At 33.0% G+C, this 23,225-nt stretch overlaps 1 protein-coding gene across 1 annotated transcript; it reads right to left on the bottom strand.

The window, feature by feature from the left end:
• Positions 1–19,484: 19,484 nt before the first annotated feature.
• LOC131847641 (JNK1/MAPK8-associated membrane protein) lies at positions 19,485–22,966 on the bottom strand. Its single transcript, XM_059197258.1, has 4 exons — positions 22,535–22,966; positions 22,010–22,219; positions 21,421–21,590; positions 19,485–20,882 (listed from the first exon to the last, which is right to left on the bottom strand). The coding sequence occupies exons 1-4, from the start codon at positions 22,765–22,767 to the stop codon at positions 20,602–20,604; spliced, it is 894 nt and encodes a 297-aa protein (XP_059053241.1). The 5' UTR covers positions 22,768–22,966; the 3' UTR covers positions 19,485–20,601.
• Between the last annotated feature and the right edge of the window lie 259 nt (positions 22,967–23,225).

Raw genomic sequence — 23,225 nt, forward strand, 5'->3', positions numbered from 1 at the left:
ACCTTTTTAATTTTTTTACACGATATTGGAACTAGATACTGGCTTATTAATCGACAGCATGGTACAAACCTATTTTTTACGTGACTGAGTGAAATGAGTTTTTAAATGTATTCCAATCTCATGGCTCTGTCAGGATCAATATTTGATTAACTACTAGTATTGCCTAAATGTAAAATAAAGTTGTATGGAAGTTAAAAATATAGAAATTATAATGTAATAGTTCTATCCAACATAAAATCATATAGATACTATTATAAGTATGTAGGTAACTATTAACTTATACAAATATTTATTAGGTACAGTTTTAAATGTTTCTCTATTTTCGATGTGAAATATATGATGTGAATAGTGAGTATAATGAGGTATAAAAAGTTGAAAAAGAACTGTTTAATATAATTAAATAACCTTTCCACAAATAATAGAGACAAATAATTTAATAGTTTACAATCAATTATATATTTCACATACCGTTGTTCATTCGTATGAAATGATGCATGACCTCAACTTCGCCACTGTAAAGAGCAAATAATTTGAAATATAAGTCACTTTAGTCTTGTTCTTCTATCCAATCTTATAAATTGTATAGTAACTGCATGACTATTAAAATACTTGTTATTTTTTGGAGGGCACTGGTATTCGAGATACAGACGTGGCCTAGTTACGGTACTACTGCACTGACTTTAGTGTTAATAAATTACTTACACCATATAAAAGGTACAAATTTATAAAAAAATTAAACATTATACAATTACAATAAATAATTACAATTACAACTAGCTACTTGCTCCTACTTTGCACGGGTGTACATGTATATACATATATATATATATATATATATATATATATATATATATATATATATATATATATATAAACCTCCCTCTAGAATCACTCTATTTATTATACATTATATTATATTATATTATACATTATATATATATAAACGCTATTATTATTACTGACATAAACAAACATAACTGAGATTGTATATTGTGAAGTAATAAAATTTTTATTCCAAAATCACAATGGGATTAAGAATCTATTCCTTAGAAATACTGTTATTTTTAATACCTTGTGAATGGAGTTACAAGTAAAAATGTTATTATTTTATACAATGTCTCGATAATTTATAGAAAACCGTGGTTCACCATGTCAATTCGTATGCGAACTAATTTCCGTATTCGATTCCGGCTAGTGTTGTTAGAGGAAATGGAACTTTCTATGTCTATATAGTTGTATTTCAGTTATTCCAAAAGAATACATATTTCGTCAACTCCATTTGATAAAACTAAAACAAAATAATGATGATGATGATGATGGATATCTGATAAATCTCACTTCACTCGCAGTTACAGCTTAAAAAATAGCACCTTTGCCATTTTTTTATAACTGCAATCTAAACTTTAGACCAAACATCGAGACCAAATAGGTACCACTAGAGATTCTCTAACAAGCTTTTTAGACACCAGCTTCATCATTTAGGTGACTAGGAAAATTGACAGTGCAAAATTCATAGACGACTAACTGTGAGTACTAGTACTTCATTCCATTCATTGAATCATGACGATCTCAATTTATAATCCTATAAAATATAATGTCGTTCAAATAAATAGGCTTATATTTCATCGTGAATGAATAACGCGAGTGGGAACCTCCCATTGCGGTAATTCGCGACAAATGCCAAAAGATCATAAAAGAAATTTACATAAAATTTAGTCCATTTGAAGAGAATCCGCGGCCGATGCTCTGGCAGCGGCTGCGAGCGGGTTTTTTATGCGTGCACATTAGGACAACATTACGCGATACGCCCTCGCTCGCCCACGTTTAACGAAATAATATTTTTCAAGCTGTTGAGTTGCTTTTTATTTCGTGGTTCGCCCGCAAATGAGTTTCTAAGCGTAAATAAATCTTTCACGGCTCTCGGTTGTCGGTGGGAAACTTCCATTACCGAAGATAATAATAATTTTGTAAGGGTAAAAACTGTAGTCAAGAAACGAGTGGGATTAAAGAACAAGGCTAATGGAACGGTCTCTACATTCACAACAGAAATATTTTCATAATAGAATTCAATTTTTATATTCTTAAGTAATCACGACATTTAAACTCTAGACAGGTATGATTTTCAATATTATTAAATTGTAAAATAGTATAATATAAATTTTAAAATTATTTTTAATTATGTTATAAATTGTATCTGCCCTCAATCAGTCGGGTTAAAACCACAACGCGCTCCAAAGATCCCTGTTTCATGTTTCAATTAAATTTCGGGTGCTATTCAATTCTCATTATATTTGTGTCAAATGAAGGTCGTATTTTGTACAATTTCGCCAAACGAATAGCTTTTATTGTAATCACAACAGGGGCCAATTTGAAATTCATAATATTCATCATTCCTTTTTAAAGTTAGTTGAAAAAAGCTTGTAATATATGAATGTATATTCACTAAAAGAAACATTTGAACATAGACTAGACGACATATAGCATCTCAGTAGACATCGGTAGAAATTGCTCGACGCAACATCAAATCTACAAGTTACTACCAATATTCCAATATCCGCTGACTAACCCCGTAGCAAGGGAGTGTGTCGATGTGCAAGTATGGAGAAGAGGGAGGGGGGAGTTCAAACCACCTCATCGCAATGTCGTCGACATTGGATTTTCCCTTCAAATCGAAACATAACAACACATATGACTTACGATGAATATAAAAAACACGACGTTACTTATCCAAGCATGCATACAAAACCTCATCACCAGCATCATTTGATATTAATTATCCAGTGTTAAAGCTTACCCTAGCTTAATGAGAAACGTCCTGAGGCACTTGGATCCATGGAATTCTGCAATACAAGTCCAGCTAATTACCAACTCTCAACTGCTTAGAAGTACGCATATTTCATTATCAGCATCGCCTCTTTACTACCTTTTGAAGTAGGTTAGACAGATATATCCACGCAGATATAGGTAGGCTTAAATTAAAAATAAATAGACTTTTTATAATGTTAAATGTCAGTGATTAATTATTTATCATAATAAAGGACTGATAAATTCAAATTTCTATCACTGGAAATTGGATGTCACTGTATACAATTACCAAGTCTATATTTTAACGAATTGGGTATTATTTGGCAGAAGTCTATTTCACTACTTAATTATTAAGTCAACAGATCAGTCGCCGTTTGGTCGCCGGACAGTCAATACTAGGCTTTCAAGCTATATCCTAACTCCACTCAATACCTGATGATGCCTCGTTCAGAGGCGAAACACGTATCGCAATGGGTAAACTCAATAACGGTCGGAATTTGATTGAACCATTAGAGAAGCTTGCAACGGCAGTCAAGTTTCCGCACTGAATATTTGTGATCTCAAACATGTTAATTATAGCGGAATTAAAGAAAATGATATAAACACATTAAGTATTTAACAAGTCTACATTGAATTACGAAAAAGATATGGATTTGATGACATTGTAGTGAACCAAGTATAAGATTCTGCTACCTAATAAATAAATCTAAAATACTACCACAATATCTATTGAATTTGTGACTAGATGTCTGGATATTTCTACTACATAGTAAACTGTACATTTTATACAGCTCACACACTCTCGGTGTAGACGCTCTGCTTCGAATATCCGTATATTATATGTATATATGTTCTCCTTCATACTTACATACCCTAACAAATCTTATTTGTGCTCGTTTCGCGCAAAATTCGTCTCGCGTCTGTATCGGCATTTTATTACCCACCTGCAGATCTTTTATAATGTAATAGATACCTATGGAAATACATAGTCTGCATTATAAGATCTGCTTTGATATATATTTTTTAATAAAATATATCTTGATCATAAACTATATTCACAGCCTCCTTCGTAAAGATTTCAAATATAGCTCACAAAAAACAATGAAATCAACAATTTGGCAGTCACTTTTTCTGTGTGTTACGTTATTAAATAGTGCAACTATTAACGCGTAGGTACGTTTATTTATCAGTTTTTAACGAATTTAATAAAATATATAACTACCAATTATACGATTAAAATAACAAACGATCCTCTGTTGATACAGTAGATCATAAGTTATAGAATTATATATATCATATACATGCTTTGCCACCATTGTCGTATAAAAAATATCCAATAATGAAGCGGCAGAAAGTCTTATCTCACGATTCAAGCTGGATCTCAGGTAGCAGTGGAAGCTTGAAGAAAAAAATAAAATGAAACAGAGGTTCTTAGAGATTTTACAGGCGCGTTTAAACTGTTTGGTTCATTGCTGCTTATTTAGGTAATAACGCTATAAAAAATAGAGGTTGGTGATAGAAGGGTGAAAATTTAGGGTTGTAAGTATTTGTAATGACACATAATAAAAATATAATTAAAATATTTGCCCAAAAAATAAAAAAATAATGTTAGGGGTGGACAACCCTTATCACTTAGGGGTATGATAAATAGATAGTAGCCGATTTTCAGACCTACTGGATATGCATATAAAATTTCATAAAAATCGGTCAAGCCGTTTCAGAGGAGTATGGTAACTAATATTGTGACATGAGAATTTTATATATAAGAAGATGTTACTACTACATCTCAATTAAAACATTGTTGTTCTTTAGGCTAAAGGTGGACTGTTAAAATCGACAGTCTAACTTATTTCAGCCGCAAAAGGAGCTTGCTTCATGATCTTTGTTTCACTTGTAAGATGCAGATTAGTCAGTGAAGTTACAGGATAAGAGGCCTGATATCTTAGTCCTTTATAATGGCACCGCAAGACTGGTATCACGGGTGTTACATGATGACGTAAAACCTGTAATGCTATACACATATACAGACGACGGTTACCAGTTACCATCAGATGGGCCTACAGCTTGTTTGTCATTCCGTTTACATAAAAAACGATCATACATATTCAGAAAGGATGTCCGATGAAATATAAACCAAACGTACTCGTACATATGTACTAAATTCAAAACCGGAAGGATGTAACCTACATGGTTATGAATAAAATGAAATAAGAGTTTTACGTATGTAAAAATAGAGGATAATGGCATTGTTTTTTTATTTGCCGTCTTAATAAGAGTGTGTATGTATATATTTTTTTATCTAATATTACTAAACTTGTATGGACTAAACCTAATGTACACGTTTTAAATTCCCATGCATAATGTTTAAAAATAAAGTATTTTACAATAAAGATTTCACCAAATCACAACGGATCGGATGGCCGGAAGCAAGGCACGTTGTCGAGAACAAATCTAAAGTAGGAAAACCAATTTAATAGACCTCTCCAAACGTCTTGAATATCTTTTGTCACCCGTCTAATAAAATTATTGCAGAAAACACGGAGTTCTGTTTAAAGTGGTCCTGCAATGCTGGCGTCTCACCTGAGATTTCAATTTTTACGACGCTGTATAAATATTCTTATTTCGCCATATAACTTTTAGTAAGTTCAAGGAATATGACGAAATATTTGTATTTATTACACATATTGTTTACTAGGTAATATTAACGATTTGACAAATTTCTTCAAAAACGAGGACACAAACTCCAGATTTTATGCAAACGTAATGTTAATCTATGTCTATTAAATATATCTAATAATACCAAAAAGCAGAAGAATTAGGTTTTGTGTTTGAAAGTTTAATCTCTAAACTACTACTAATTTTTCATAACAAAAAACCAATACAAAGATATATTAAGATAGGAAATCCAAAACATACTACACTGATTTATAGAAAAGTTATGTACTCGCTACCTAAGAAATAACAGTTTGGAAGACAGCCAGATTCCGCTATCTCGGTATTCCGCACAAAAGCGTATGTCAAGACATATATTTTAATTGAACATACAAAAAACTGGCTTTATTACATTTTTTCCTAAACTTCGAGACATTTCCATTACATTACTCCGTGCTCCATTCTTATCTGAATAATTCAACATTCCAACGTGAATGACAAGGAGAAGGAAGATAAGGCAAAAACCATTAACGTGATTGCAACAAAATATTCGCATCTTAAATAAAACTTTCTTATCCACTTTTAAGTGTATGTGAATATTTGATATCTGCTGTCACTGTGACTTTTCCTGCATAAAATTCGCCTTTCTCTTTGCTTCATTAGAGTACATTATCTATCGAGGCTAGCATAGGATCTCGACACGTATGGCGATAAAACCGAAGCCTAAACTCAACAGTACGTGTATGTGAGCAGTATGCTAAAAGCCAAAATTGTCCCAAAGGATAACAATAGACTCTGGCCATTATGTTACAGGTATTATTATCAAATGAAACAATAAATTGTTTGTCACAGCTGTAGAAGACAAATTTATGACCAGATAATAAAACGTTATTACAATCGTTTCTTATTATTTATTATATTACTTGAAATTAAAAATATAGAATTATTTACAAGTTGCATAGAGAAATATGCAGTTATTTGGTTTGTCCGGTATGCCAGTAAACCTACTTCTACGGATTGTTTTAGTTTATTAACTTAGATAATTGGATTTGCAAACAAACTATCGACTCACTTGATTGAAAGTAGGAACGGAACAGTTGTCGGCAATATACGCGTACATACATAAACCTCACAAGATATATTATCACACTGTTTAATTTTTTATTCAGGGTTGATTATCGTTACTTAAATAAAATATTATGATGATCATCTTATCATCCGCCACTGGTGCTCCGCCAGCGTAAACCAGAAGCGCAAACGGGTGCACCATTCTATTATCATCCATAAAAAAAAACTGTGATAATAAAATTGTTGAACTCCCGATATTCTAACAATGTTACAAACTTCGCTGGAGTGAATTTACGGTGAATGTAAACAACTGTTATAAGCAGACATATCTGACTACTTTCTTTATCTTTTTCTACCGTTCACCGTCTCATACGTTATCTTTCACAATCACTGAAAAACTCTTGGTAGACATAATCGAATTTTTGTCATCTAGTACTTCTATAGTAGTATAACAATATCGTTGCAAAAGAGTATCTGTCTGTTTTTAGTAAAAATACATTTTATCTCAAACATTCAGGCCAAATCTCAAACAACATTTACCTAAGATATTAATTATCTTAAAGAAAGAAAATCTGAAAGGAAGGAATCCAATATTTCATACATGCGAAATGAAAGATATATCCGACATATTCCCAACACCTTTATTCCGACCAAGAAAAAACCGTAACTACGGTACGCTCTTGAAACGCCCAACCCAATCCAATTTACCCGTGCGCCTCAATGCTCCGCCACGTCTATGGGTTTTGTGATAGCTGAAGCATATTCTAGTCGAAAATTGTATCTTTAGCCGCTACATAACTTCCACACGTTTTCAGTAATAAGTCAGGAACCATGAGTGGGTGATATTTGGAAATATCAATTGATTTGAAATTTTCAAATATCGCATGTTTAAATAATAAAATATGTTTGTATTGGCTGTAATCTAAAAGCTTTAGGAAAATTTTATGTTGATATATATTATAGCACAGATAACAGAATAATACATAATTATACTAAAGATAATTCAGTTATGTTTTTTCTGTAATATATTTACAAACAAAAAGAGCTGCTATTGAAAATTCCAACTCAAAAGTAAGAGCGTGAAGCATAAATTATCATCAAGAGTGGAAATGACAGTCAAAGTAAGTACAAGAATTCAGCTCCAACTTCCATCTCTCCGTAATCCCCGCACTTCGAATCGAAAAGGTAAGTTGAAATGACTTATTGAGATAAACTGTTTGCTGAACGCTCCAAACCAAATTTCCTCTCGGCGACGGCTAAATTGCGGCTCTACGTTTTTCAAAGAATCGCACATTAAATGTACACATGCCGTAAATTAATGTTTGATTCCTGGCATTGACAGATTTTATCTACATTGTGTAAATATATTTTTTACATATAACTGGCAAGCAAGATCGGCCTACATTATTGTAAATGGGAACCGACGGCCACCGACATCATGTCATCTAAGATACGTTCAGTATGACCCCTTATATCTTGTCATCCCGGAGAGCTAGAATGTCCTGCTTCCATATACTGTAACTTCAATACTATTAAATATGTTAACTTAAAAGACTCTAAATCTTTATCTATATACGGCATTTAATTACAGTAAAAACAAAACGTATTGCTTACACAACCGTACCTAATTAGAACCTATTGATCTTAGGTCTAATTAGTGAGATATAAAAGGAATGATATGGTAATAAAGGTATGTATTTATAGGGAACGACATACATAGTATAGAGTAAGTAAAGAAAATAGCCTCATAGACGATCTAGTTTGCTCTTAAATTATAAAAATTGTACACCCAATCACGAGGCATTATCAAATATCGATAGAACACTTGACAACATGACCTCATTTCGCTTAGTAAATATATTTAAATCGGATATCGTGCTTTGGTTTAATCCTTAGTCGAATTAAGAAATATAGACATGCTGAGTTTTTTTTAAAACGGCCAGATACAAACTAGCGATATTTATGATGATAATAAGTCAGAGTAGTTAACCACACATATTATACATTTACACAAAATATTGTTATAATTTATTATCATATCTATATAGACAATAAATTTATGTTATAAAATTCAACAAGCAGACTATTACAGACACTAAATAAAAAACTATCTAAAATTAATCTGGAACGTAACACTATGAATTAGAAACTCATCTCAGTGAGCACGTGTAGAAACATGCCCCATTATGCCAATAGTACGGGTAGGTATATAAACATCTAACCTATCTTTGATTAGCCAGCGAATCTCCGGGGCCTTGGCGCGCACGTCATGCCAGAATGCAGAAAATGTGTTCTGTTTTATTAGAGAGGTCAATAAATTCAGTACGTGATCCGGCGCGAAGGATCACTGTTGGGATCACGTGAAAAAATATTCCTTTGCACATTTGTGGGTTGTATTTGTATAACCAAGTAAGTATTAGTGTCTTGAGACATAATTTAATGTATATATAAGTAATAACTAATTCGAAAAGCGGGGTCCAATTGTGAAACACAATCGCTTGTAAAAAAATAAAAAAAAACCCGACAGCACTATGGATACACATCATTTTCTATTCTGTTCTATTCATCATGTGACGTACGTGATACCTAACACCTAACAGACATGCATTGCCATTCTGGAATACAGCATGTCTCCATAACCTGTAATTAGCTCCATAAACCGAATAACCTAAAAAAAACTACAGGACAGTTAGTTATTAACTAATGTAATTGATTCAAACATGTTATAGTTACAATTTTATGGGTGTAATAAGGCCTTTAAACTGAAATAAAATTAATAAAAAAACGTTTTAGACCAAACACAGTTTACAATGCAACTTCTGGACGGGTTGTGTTTTGTTGTATTGACCATGTTATGTTGACCTCCACGCATTTCCGCCTGTAAACCATCCTGATAAGTTCACAGTGAATTTATCACGACGGACTAACTGAACTGACAACATGCTCATCTTATCATCCTCCGATGGTAAGAAAACCCCACGCTGCAGCTTTGTGCAAAACTCGGGTAATATGGTATTTAAGAAAAAAAATCATTTTTTTACGAAGATATTGAATTGTTTATTAATATATTGTTTATATTAATAAACAATATATCCATATAACAGAAATTATAAAAAGAATCGATAACTCCAGTATTGTTTCTCCATATACAATTTATTCTGTTACTGACATTTTTGGTAAATAATTTATCCCGCTAAACACGTCATTATATCCAATGTTTATTCAATGTTATTTTCTCATCTCATGTTTAATATTATGTGGGTCTATTTTGTCTATGAATTTTCTTATGAATCCTGAGTGGCGAAAATAGTGTTAAGAAAACTAGAATTTCTTACGTTTGTGTAATATTTTTTTTCGTGTATACATACATATAGGATCTAATTTAACTCTACAAGTCTAGAAGATACTTTGGATTATTTGGATTTATTTCAGTTATCATGAACCAGTTCCAGAACCACCAAATTCATAGCAGTCATTTTAGTTTTCTACACCTATTTGGATTAAATATAAATAATATCATTGCATTGATTTGTTTAATTTAGGTAATTTGTTATTGATTAATTTGGGGTATTGTTCGTTAAAACGAGTCTATATGCAATTAAATTAATTGGAATTAATATAAGAATAAAATCAAGCCAACGTAACGTATAAGCCTATTAGGTTGATAAAATTATCGAAGATAACAATGACTATAACTAACTATTTATTAGCCGATTGATAAGTGGCATAAATCCGTGAGTATATGTAGTTCTATATTTATCTCAGAGTGGATTTGTTCATATCCACTTGTATCTAACCGTAACAAACAGGCCTCTTCCATTTCGAGGACGTATTTTACAATTTTCATTTCCCGTGAGATGCCAGACACGGTTTATGTGACACCTTATTCTTTAAGGAAGTTTAATATTTCTTCAATCTTCAGCTCGTCGGAGCCGGGCTCTATAAACATGATACTTTAAAATAAATTGGATATATAAGTACCAGTATCTATGCCGGTATCAATAACATACTGGGAATAATAGAACTAAAAATGTTACTAACTTAAACATGTTATTAATTAAATAATAAATCTAATATATACCTGTCTAATTAGGTACATAAGCAACGAAAGTATTATGTATATGATACTAATATTAAGTATGTAGGCATGTATGGAAGAAAAACTATTGTATATATTATGGTATCTATGTAAGAATCTCCTTATATAGCCAAAGCTGACTAGGTAAGTCAAAATGGTCCTGAACCAGACATATAGTCGCCAATGTGATAACAAATTGAATAAGTCCGTTCTAAAGTAAAGATCCTGTGAGCCTTAAAAAAGTATACAATATGGTACCTACAAGCCATTTTTCATGCTATATGGGAACATATTAGAGAGGTAAGTGCACAATGGTGTGCTAGAAGAAGAAGGAGGACTATGTTGTTAGTGCATCTTAGGTACAAATACTGCTTGCAAATTGAGTAAAATGGGTCTTCGCTACCCTAGAGAGAGATTAGATCTTGCCATCTCGCTCACTTTAAACCGATTTAAAAAAGGATTGATGATATTCTTAACCTTAAGAGCGATACTCTGCCTGTACATATTTATAAATATAAATTTATCTATATCTTAGCCAAACCTATATAGCAACCAAGTTAGTTTATAAAAAACATTTCGCCCATCCCCACTTTTCAATCCATCATGTACCAATTATAAAATTCGCATTCTAATTTCATTTATATTCAGCGATTAAAAATCTGGAAATCTACGTCTATATTACCTATGCATTAAATCTGTCTATAATGAATTAAGTCAGATGCAGTGGGCACTCGACTGGTGAGGGCGGGCTCACCGCCACGATTTTTACTCGAGCACCATTTACACATTTAATTGAATCCTCGCTGTTTTAATTTTACTCGGTAACGCAGCGAAATAACCTACCGCATAATAGAACACGACTAGTAAGATGGAAGAATGGAAAATTTCATCATAATTACAGAAAATCACTATGTACTTGTTGTCTTTGGGGGTAACTCTATACTACACATTTCTGCCACCTTTCTGTTCCGATTTTAAAATTTAAATATGGCATTGACAACATACAGATGAAGGTCAGGAATAGCATCGATTGAGTGTTGCCATAAGCTGTTGTGCGACTAATATATATATAAGAGCTTTCGATTTTAACGGCGTATATGAATATTTATTTATTTTTTTAGCCTTTATTCTGATAGTGCAGTTCATTTTGTTCTTATTTATTACTATTTCATTGCTTCGGTTTGTCAGCTTGTCCTAGAACATAGGCGTCCACTAATAGACACATGTTCCTTTGTCCAATGCTTTCCTTCTCCATGGTGGTCTAACCACTGCCCTCATCCTTTCACTTCTTTTTTTGTCGCCCACGCTTCCTTTTTTGATCTGTATATATATATTAAGCATCCCTAAATAACCCAAAGTATGTAGTGCGACTGCAAATGCTAATGTTCTATTTTAGTAACTAAATTCCGTAACGAGTTATCAATTTGAATAATCTACAATAATATATTATTATATTATTTTAATATAATAATTATAACTAAAATTTAACTTTTACATTTTTCACGAGCAGCTCTGATGTACATTTACATATTGTATAGAATTCCAAACATGCGTAGTGCATCAGACAGGCGGAACGTTTGCACACTCATGCATATAACCTCCCCCTAAAAACCAAACAAAATAACACACAACACTTTTAGAGTGAAATTAAATTACTGCGAACTTTCGAGACAATTCTGGAAATTGTGTAGGCGGAAATAAAAAACGACTTTGAAGTGAACCCGCATAGGCCACTAGAACGTTGTATTTTCCGTAACTACTTTTACTCATGTGATTATCCTTAAGATTGATAATGCAAAGATATGAAAGTCAATTTAATAAAAATTCAATATTTAACAACCTATAGTAGGAGTAGACGTATAAAGCACAGTTTGTTCTATAAACAGTTCTCTCTTTAACGCACTAATTATAGAAGCGTAAGTTGGGAATAATTAAAGTACAATGCATTACTGGATTTTTATACTTAGATATCCTTTCTACTGTAACTAGCACATTCCTAACTCTGTTCTTTCTGAATAGACTCAGGGATGTGCTAGTGTATCTAGTAGATATAGATAGCAGGTATTCAGGCTTAAGAAACAATACATTAAAAACAAATTCATTATTCGCTACTAATTCATGTTAAAGTATTTTGTGATGTTTTTGGTGCAGAATGAATTAATCTTTTCCGAATTAAGGACTTATAATCCTAAGAAGATATTCCGTTTGTGCATGAGTGACCTCCAACCACTTAAAACGTATAGTCTGCAGGGTTGCAAATGCAGTGGCATTTCCTGTTAATTTTGATGAACCCTGCAGATTTTAGTTTAATTTTATATACTAAAACATAATTCACAAAACATTGCTATTTAAATTTCGAGCTCGCCTACTCAGTATTACTTCATAATACATTTTAAGTTCAAAATCTATAGTATACATCTACCTAAGTAACAATTAATTTAATGTAGTGATCGCTAAAACCATTTCGATATTTGATATGAAGATGATATGTACCTAGGGACAGCTAGAGACCGTTTATGGTTACTTTTATTATTCAATGTAATTATATATAATTTATATTATACATAAACAATTTATATATTTGTTTTCTGTAAAACCAAAAAAAAAATTATTTCATTTAATTTCATATAATAGAACGTAGTGATCAATATAATATAAAAATATTATATTCATTCACAGCCCATACTATAAGCATGTAGCTATAATAAAAGTGCGTAGGTATAACATTTCCGAGATTTATGAAAAAGTACTACATATGCCTAGGGTCCATATATTACAGCAAGTGCTAGTACAACTCGAAAGAATAATAAGTAATTTTGGCTGTATTTTTTGCTGCGGCCAGCGGCCGCTGGTGCTCGCGTTTTATTGCACACTATTCCTACGAATAAACGCGCTGGGGAGTTTAATGGACCGAGTGAGGGTGGCTACCCCCTACACCACTACTCTCGACACCATCGGCCGTCCAGTATATTGGTTCGCTAGCGAATATTCAATATATTTTTGCCTAGAAACTGAAGCCGACAGCGTAGACCAGTAATCAGTGTTTTGTGATGTAGGTAAAGTATTATCGTACCAAACTAAACGAGTTCACAATCGTAAAATTAGAAGAAATACATATTTGCATACATATAGTAGTATATTATATCACATAGTAACAAAAAATATACAAAGAGCCTATAGTATTCTAAAACAATAAACTAAACTAATCAAAACCGAGATACATTTTATATTATTTGTAAACGAGTCATACAAATGTTACTGATATGTTAGTAGGTAGCCAGACCTAATAACCGCAGAGTCGTCTGCTTTTTTGAGATATAAAATTGTCTACGTCTGTTCTTTTCGTGTTTCATTAAGTTTATTCGTGAATATGTAACAGACAGACATATTTTTGCATTTATACTGAATAAACTGAATTCGCTATAAACCTTCAATAATTTTCTATTATTGAATATTGTTGTTCGATGCAACTTCAGTTTTCTCCTACAAGCCATTTTAACTATCGATTTCGGTCCCAAAACCTAGTCATTAATGTACACACTACTGGCTACATACTTAATTAAGGCCAAAACTAATTGAAATGCATCTATGGATAGATAATAATTAGGTGCAGTAACAATGTAACTATGCCTACTAATCAATATATATCTACGGTAATATATAATGTGGCCTGTAATGGCTGTGTAACTTACATATGATGTGGTATTAGTTAGTGTTACAGCTAATGGAACATAATATATTCCATTTCAATTTGATTGTTTACAATGCTCGTTATGTATTCGCTCAATTGATTTATTCTTGCAATTTCAGAAATGAGATTACATGTATAAAATAGTTAAGTATGGTATAACTTATCTCTCTTACTAGGTATCAAGCTTCTCTACCGAAGTATTAGGTATATCTACCTCGTCAATTGTGCTAGGCAGTATCATAAATCACATGTTGCTATGGTATATATTTATTAGATTATTACTACTTTAAGTTACTATGTTTTCTACGAAATCACTCAGCATATAAAACTATATTGTTTTTTTTTAATATTATAGGGCGAAGTATTTTATTTAATTTTAATTAAATTAATTTTTAAATAAATTTCTATTAAAATACTTATAATGCTGTGGTACATCCCTACGTAAAAGGACGGTTTCTGAACCTTAAATATAACGATGCCTTATGAATACTTACCATATTCGTCATTCTCGTATCAATACCTAACAGTAAAAACTTCTTTTAGAAAAGATACCAAAGAATCTTTGCAAACATACTTTCAACTTGCAATACAAACAATTGCAGAAAATTCCGTGTTTACCTAAAACTTCAAGAAGTCGTGAAGAAACTTTGTCCTCCATCTTTGTATGGCACAGAACTTACAAAATTTGACTAAAAGGATTTGAGTACACCGTAAATGAGGTCTATGTTTGGATATGTAAAGTATTGATATTTATATATTTCATATCAGTCTCAGTGTAAGCGCGATTTGATGTGCACGTATTATAATTATTTTATTTAATATCGTAATTGCTCAGCGCGGCATAAGCCGTGCTAGTCGAAGTTCCAGCCATGTGTGACAAACTTGTGGCCAACGAACTCCTTGCGTTCCTGCAGCAGAAGCTGGACGTAATGGACGAAGTAAGTGCAGTCCAGATCTGTGTGTCCAACTTCAGCCAGGACGACATCGCGAAAGCAAAGGCTCTGCTCTTCGAGTCCCTAAATAAGACTAATCAGATGGTGTCTCGTAGACGTGACGGGACACAAAAAAGCGTACAGGACATTATAACGCTGCTGAAGGAGACCGATCCAGACGACGTGCCAACTTTTGTGGCGAAGGATTTAAACAAACTTCCTCCAGTCACATTTGATCACGTCGATGTTACCAGCTTACTCAAGGATATCGTGTCCTTAAAAAAGAGTTTGGCAGATGTGACGCTACGTTTCAATGCGTCAGAGCACATAATTAGTGAGTTGCGCAAGGAAGTGGACAGTTTGCGCGACTCGCGAAAAGAAACTAGGTCACTTGACGCTACGAACATCAACACGCGCCGTGGGGCATGCCGCGATGCGTTCACGGCGGAGTCAGCGGTTTCGGCGTCGACACTGACGTCACCAGATGTGGTGTCACCGCCGTCCGCCGCGCCCCCCGTGCTCCCCGCCCGCAGCTCGCGAGCGCCGATACCGCTGCATGTGGAAGCAGCGCTAACAAAATCCTCGGTGCAACCACAGCGTCGAGATTTTGCCGCCGTCGTCGCTAGCAAACCGACTGCTTCAGTACAGCGGCGTGTGCCAAAAACGACACTGAACATTGACCCTACGTGTGCTGCCACTGGCAACCGCGACGATGATGGCTTCGTCGTGGTACAAAAGAAGAGGCGCACAAACAAGGTCAATAGGAATCATTGTGGCACTGCACTCACTGGGCCCAACTTTCTGCTGCGTGCTGCTACACCGACCACGACAATGTACCTGTCCCGTCTACATTACGCCACTAAGGAGCAGGACATTGTCGATTATATTCGTACCAAGAGTAACCTGACATTGAGGGTAACGCAGCTGAAGTCGAGTCACAACGCGAGTTTCAAAGCGTTTGTGGCCCTGGTCCCCACCGACTTGCTGCCCACCTTCATGAAAGAGGACTACTGGCCGAAAGGTGTGGTGTATCGGCGCTACCGTGGCAGATTGCCATCTTCAGTGCCGTGATCACACAGACAATATGATTGTATTAGTTTTTAAATATTATATTATATGTATGTTAGTCTATAAGGTATTTATAATATGGGCCTAGTTGCCTGAAATAAATGAATAAAAATTTATTTCCAAATTTCAAACAAGTTTGAAGATCAATAAATATTCTACAATTTGATGTATTTAACCCAATTATGAGGACGACTACTCAAAGACAAAGGACTGCTAAATGGAAAAATTATCATCGATTGATAAAGTTTAAAAACATTCTCATTACAGTAAACTCAGATGGGAATCAGTACTACAACTATCAATGTTTTGAAATTTTATGCGTATTTCCTACACAAAAAACCTGATAGTACAGAAAAGTATACCTAGAATACAAAACCAAAATGCCTGCAGCTACAATATGAATCCCCCCCTATATCATACCTCATCGTCTAGGACCCTCGTTATTTCTCGTATTCAATGTTCCAGAATGTTCACATGTTTCCAGTTCACGATTTTGCTTTCAATGCACTACACGGCTTCCTTTCATGCAACTATTGCAACCTGCGCAATCATTTCAACTATTGTATAACAATGTACCTTGTCCCTTTATAAATAGATCATTATTTAAATCCCATATTTAAAACCTTTTAGATAGAATAGGTAAAATGAAATGCAGGGAACGATCATTGTTTACAAGGAAAGATAGAGAAATTGAAGTTTGTTTAAAATTAATTTTTCCCGTAATTGTGCCTAGGGAATATTTATTTATTTAACTTCAATGCACACAATACAAAGGTTTTTTAATTTTCTACCAGTCAACCATAAGCGGTGCAGAGAATACCTTATTGTTGACGGTGCAAATATAATTAATGATAGATAAACAAAATGCAACAAAACATAAACACAAACAAACATGTTACATTAATATATGTAATGTATCTAAGTGATTCACAGCGATATTATTACAAGATTTAACGTTAACAGTCAGGCACTTTATAATAGTTGCTTAAAGTCATTTTCGACCAAATTCTGTATATAGCGCTTATATTGCACTCTGGCAAAAACCATGAAGCCTGTCACCAACACCTACGAGATTGTGACTGATCTATGACCTATGTCGTTCACTAGGACACGCAGGACAGAAAAAAACGTACATTTTTTCAAAAAGGTATTTTTTTATATTGTGTTCACTATTCACAATAATATGCACGGCACGCACACAGGCTATAATAAAAAAAATAACGAGTTCGTTTCGTATGTCGGTGGAAAGAGTTGTCGCGTGATCATTTTTGTAATTGTCGATGCTTAAGTACATTTATGGTAAAAATTAATCACATGCAATGTTATTTATTCAAGGTAAATTCACAACCCCAAATTTTGGGAACGCTCAATATCAAGGTGAATGCTTTCGATAGTTGTAAAACTTAAGTCCACTATACAACTGCAAATGTAGTCAAGTCAGACGATTGTTTGCACCTTGATTGACCATTTGTTTGTCTGATAGTAGTAAACAAAATTAAAAAAGCCGATTTAATAAGATTAATTTACCTTATCATTTTTATAATCTTTCGCCGGATATCAATTATATTAAGTATTTGTGGCTGAATTTCTAAGGACACAATCACGCCAACACAAAAAAAATTTACCCTCCCCGACAATTGCGTCTGAAATATATACTATGGGACAGGAAAACTTATTGTAATAGACATATAAACAAAAAATATTTCAGTGATTGTCATCCGCTTCACAGGACTTTTAATATCTGGGGACACAAAGGCCTGGGTCGGACAGACTCATTGTCTCCTCCCTCATCCCGAGCGATCACAAACAAAACACTCGTTATCCATTGGCACAACCAAAAATTCCACTTAGTTTCACCTTACCTTTTAATCCTTGCTTGCAGATACCGAAATGATGTTCACAAAAGAATCACTAGAAGTAGTGTGACACTACTTCCTCTAGTGTGCGATGCTTTTATATTCAAATATTGAAAATGTAAACTATAAAATCATATATAAAAATTATAAAGATTATAATTATTTTATTTATCATAATTATAAATTGCCCATGTAAATCTTTCTGTCAATCAATAATTACTTATTGCGATATTAGTAGATATGATTTAAAATCATTATGTATAATAATTCTAAAAACTTATTAATTATATATGTAGGTATGAAAAAAAGTAATAATAAAAAACTAAATAAAATATTTTATTCATTTATAAGGGTTACAAATTGTTATTGCTTAGTTCAGGAAACGGCCACCCAATCTGTACTCTACACCCGAAATATAGTCCAAATATAATAATAATAATAATATTTCAGGACAATTCACACAGCGCCATCTAGTCCCAAGCTAAGCAGAGCTTGTGTTATGGGTACTAGGCAACTGATACATATACATAGTTTTTTTTTGTAAATACATACATATTATACATAGAAAAGAATAAATCTTAAAAAGACTATTTTCTCCAACAAGTTTCTAATAAACAAAATACAACAATGGATTTCACATTAATTTCATAAACTCCACGTTCCTAAACAAATAATTTAGTACTGGTATTAGTAATAGAATAAATTTTGTTTCAACACTGCCTCGGTGTTCCAGCGGTTTAGCACACCGCTTTATTTTCGATGGTGACGGATTCGATTCGTATTCATAAGTTCATACTTATATAAGTTGTACTTTCATACCAATACAAACAATCATTGTTTGTATTGGTCTTAGTGTTTTCTAGGTATATTATGTATGTATTTAGAAAAAAACCTAATCTATCTATCCAACCATATCTATCAGTTAACTAATACCTATAACACATGTTCTGCTTAGCTTGGAACTAGATGGCGCTGAGTAAATTATCAATAGATATTAATATTAAAACCAAATGGAAAAAAAAAAAATTTAGTGAAACCAAAATGGAAACTTACAGATTCGAGTATTTTATCATAATAACATTGGTAATATAGATATTATTTTGTAACCATAATAGTAACGTAACCATACCTAGTAACGTAATCAAAACATTTAATATTTTACGACAATAATTATAATATTACTGGTATGTCACTTGTTATTACGGGCATCACTAGTAGTAGATGTACTATAACATTAATATCAGCTAATAAAAGGACTTGTAGTAGACTAATTGATGTTGTAATTTTTATACAAATATAAAAGACCTCAACATCCTAACAGAATATATAATATAACATGGTGTCCGAAGTATCAGAGTGAAATAAAATTCATTTATCATTAAAATCATCGTCGATACCAGGAGTGAAGCCATTAAATCTAGAGTCAAAATATTCCAATTGTTGTCTTCATTGGCAAAAACGATATTTTTATCCTAATGGATGATATTGGAATACACTCGTATGCAGTAACGATTTACGCGTGTATTTGTGTCATAACGAGGTAGGGACAACCGTGCGGGAGTAACCGTAGGGAGGTACCGTTATGAGGTCGTCGAGGTCAAGGACGTGCCTCTGGCAGCATGTCTTTGCTCATAGCAGAAGCCTGCCATTTTGCATAATCTAATTATATTGCAATTAATTATTATAAAAAGGCGCTAAATCACTCACGATTAAAGGATGCGGGAATTGGCAAGCTGGTGGCGAGCTCGGTCTTGCTCAATTGGGTCAACTGAAAGGAATTGAATGAGCTACGTGACGTTTCCATCATGACCTGCGATGTGTGGATATTTGTTATTTTTTAAATTTTGTAATTACAGAGGACGATGCAGGAATAGTATGTGAAATTAGGGCGGATTTTTAAACATGGTACAAAAGTACAAAATGTATGTTATAGATTCGCTTGATGTATTGTACAAAAGTTACTTTCTCAACTAAAGTGACACCTATAAACTGTTATGTTTAACTATAATAGGAGAATTCCAAAGTTGTACACATTCATTTTACTATGCTCATTCCTTTTCTCCATCCTTAGAAAAAGTATAAGGAAAATTATTACAAAAAATTTCAAAACACATATAGCATAATTTTTTTTAAATACACATGTGCCAAAAGCATGCAATATTGGAAACTTTAAAAGTGATTAATTATTATTCTACAGCACTCAAGGATTCTATCCATTCAATATACTGACGCAAATACAACACCATGAAATCACATACTGCATTAACTTATGATACACCTTATGCATTGTCTTCTTTGAGACTAATATCCTATAATCGGACCAGTGAATGGTTCCTACACATAAAAATGCCCAAAAGATTGCCAGGTAATGAACATTTCAGTATTATAATTACAGCAATTCCATGCTGATTCTCAGTTCAATACAAATTTCATAAAAGTTTTCTGTGCATGTCAGTCATTGTGGATCTTCATTGGATCAGTGAACTGTGCTGTTAATATGTAGAACAATGCTGGTGCAGGCACTAAAGATAGGTACCACAGTTCCTTGAATCCAGTCAAAGATATGATGCCATATGCATGAACGAGCCAGTGTCCCAGCAAGATTGTTAAGTTTCTTGTATCAGTCATTGAAGATAACAGCAGTGCAGGTGCAGATTGGTCTAGTTTGATTGAGAAATGTGACGCCGATGTTATCATTGATATTATAATTATTATATATGGAAAAGAACAATCTGAAAAAAAGATAATTTAACAAAATATAGCATTGTTTGTAATACAATATCAATGTTGTAAAGTTATAAATTACTAGTTTCTGTTTGTAACTTCAACTATATGATCATGTTTGACCAGGACAGGAGTAACTAATGTCCCTCCCAAAATTTATTATAATTTATAATTTGCAAATTTTTATGATAATATGTGGAATCATTAAAGGGAAATAACATAGTAATGAGAGTTAGATAATAGTAATAATAGTTAATATATTGTTAAAGATAGAATACCTAACTTTTTATGCTATTCTAGCCACATACAAACAAAAAAAACTTACAAGTACATTTTCCAAAAATTTTATGGAAATTTGTGTAATAATCATTACCCACCTGGGATATAAACAAATTCCACAATAAGTATAAAGTTAGATATTTTCCATAAATATCACCTCTTTCTTTTTGTGGTTAGTTTATATTAGAATATCTACTAACCATAAATTCAAAAGGACAGCAACAATTCTATAAATAAATAATTCATACAAATAAGAAATTCACTTACATATTAAACCTGCAGCAACTGTGTGGATCAATATAAGTATAGGATAAAAGTAGAGTGCACAATATATTGCTTTTTTGCCAAAGTTGGGAGTGTGAAAGGTCAGGAGCCAAGGCCTGAAGCTTATCGTCATTAAAAGGCTAAATGCATAAATGAGCAGCACCACTGTATATCTGAAAAATTAAAATGAGATTTATTTAATTAAACTTTATTGACCAATAAATTATGGTACAAAAATTAGACTTAATGCTATAGGCATTGTCTACCAGTCAACCTTTGTGAAGTGTAGAAATACTTAATGGATGAGATTGTACATATAATATCTATATTTATTATTTCAATATAGTATACATGGGAGAATGTCTGATAAAATTATGTAATATCATAGCATTTGTTTGCAATTAAAAATTACCTTTACATTCTTCATTATATTTATATGGGATGACTTCACAAACACTAGCTTACAAATAAAATAAGTATTATCTGAATAGGAAAAAATCTAAAGTAACATATAAAACCAAACTAAATATATGCTCAAATAGAGAACAACCTCCTTTTTTAAATTTTCAATATAAAAAAGATATCAACTTACAGTGGATATACAGCCTCTTGAGTACAATGCAATGTTTCTTTGTAATCAGGCTGTGGGTTGTGCAATAATGTATACCAATCCGAGAGAGCCTTTGGTGTACACACATACAGGGCCACTGTGCCAGCTGGGGGTAAAACTAACAGTGCTGCCAGAGTTCCCGATATTATCTCCACAAATGCACAAATATGTTGTATTAGAATTCCCTCTTTGCTGTAATATAAAAATATAATAAGATTCACTTTTAATTACATAATTTACCATTCATTTATTTACAATAATAGCTCATGTTATTAATATTATAAATGCGAAAGTTTGTTAGTATGGATCGATGTTGGTTACTCTTTCATGCAAAAAGTACTGATTTTGATGAAACTTTACAGTAATAAAGCTTATACATCAGAATAACAAATAGGCTAAAAATATCAAGTGGACGAAGCTGCGGGCAGAGCTAGTTACATTATATTTGCAACACCTTTGAATCTATTGTAATTAATGCTTATTGTAAATCAATTATGAATAACATACCTTTTTCCTGTAGCGACAACATCTATAAAAAACCAATGTAAAACCAAGGGTAATAAAACCATAAATCCTAAGTACTGCCAGTCATACAGGGTTGGTTCATCGGCACATGGCATACAATAACTGGAGTCATTGGTGCGGTATCCTCGAGGGCAGGCACCGCAGTCACTCCAACTGCCACCATCCAGCTCAGTTCGACCACAGTAAAGTCCAGGACATGTTCTCACTGCTGTCATTATTGTGATCGAAAATATTTTTTATAATATTAACAATTCAAAATCAATCTGTCTGTATCATAAGTACATTAGTATACTATACACAGAAATTAATTACTGTTTGTGTTTATATGTTAAATAGGTTAATTAATATAGCACCAATTTGAAATGAAGTAGAAATTTAATAATAAATACACTCCAATAAAAATACTGCTCTTTCGAGTTAGGAAATGCCAAATTTAAAAATACGGAATGACAGTGACTTTGACAATTTGACAGTGACATCACAGATCTTTTTTTTTTTATATTGGTCCATCTCCTTTTCAATGATGGAACAGGCAAAGATCCTTAGACCGTACAGCCTGACATCATACATCATTTTACAGTATCTTCAAATCGTCACATTTTGCATAGAGAAACAAAGGGAAAACCAAGCAAAATGCTATGAGGCTTTGTGAGAAGCGGAAGTGGATAATATA

The sequence above is a fragment of the Achroia grisella genome, unplaced genomic scaffold (assembly GCF_030625045.1).
Source record: "Achroia grisella isolate CSIRO2021 unplaced genomic scaffold, CSIRO_AGI_Agris_v1 utg540, whole genome shotgun sequence".
NCBI classification, from domain to species: Eukaryota; Metazoa; Arthropoda; class Insecta; order Lepidoptera; family Pyralidae; genus Achroia; species Achroia grisella.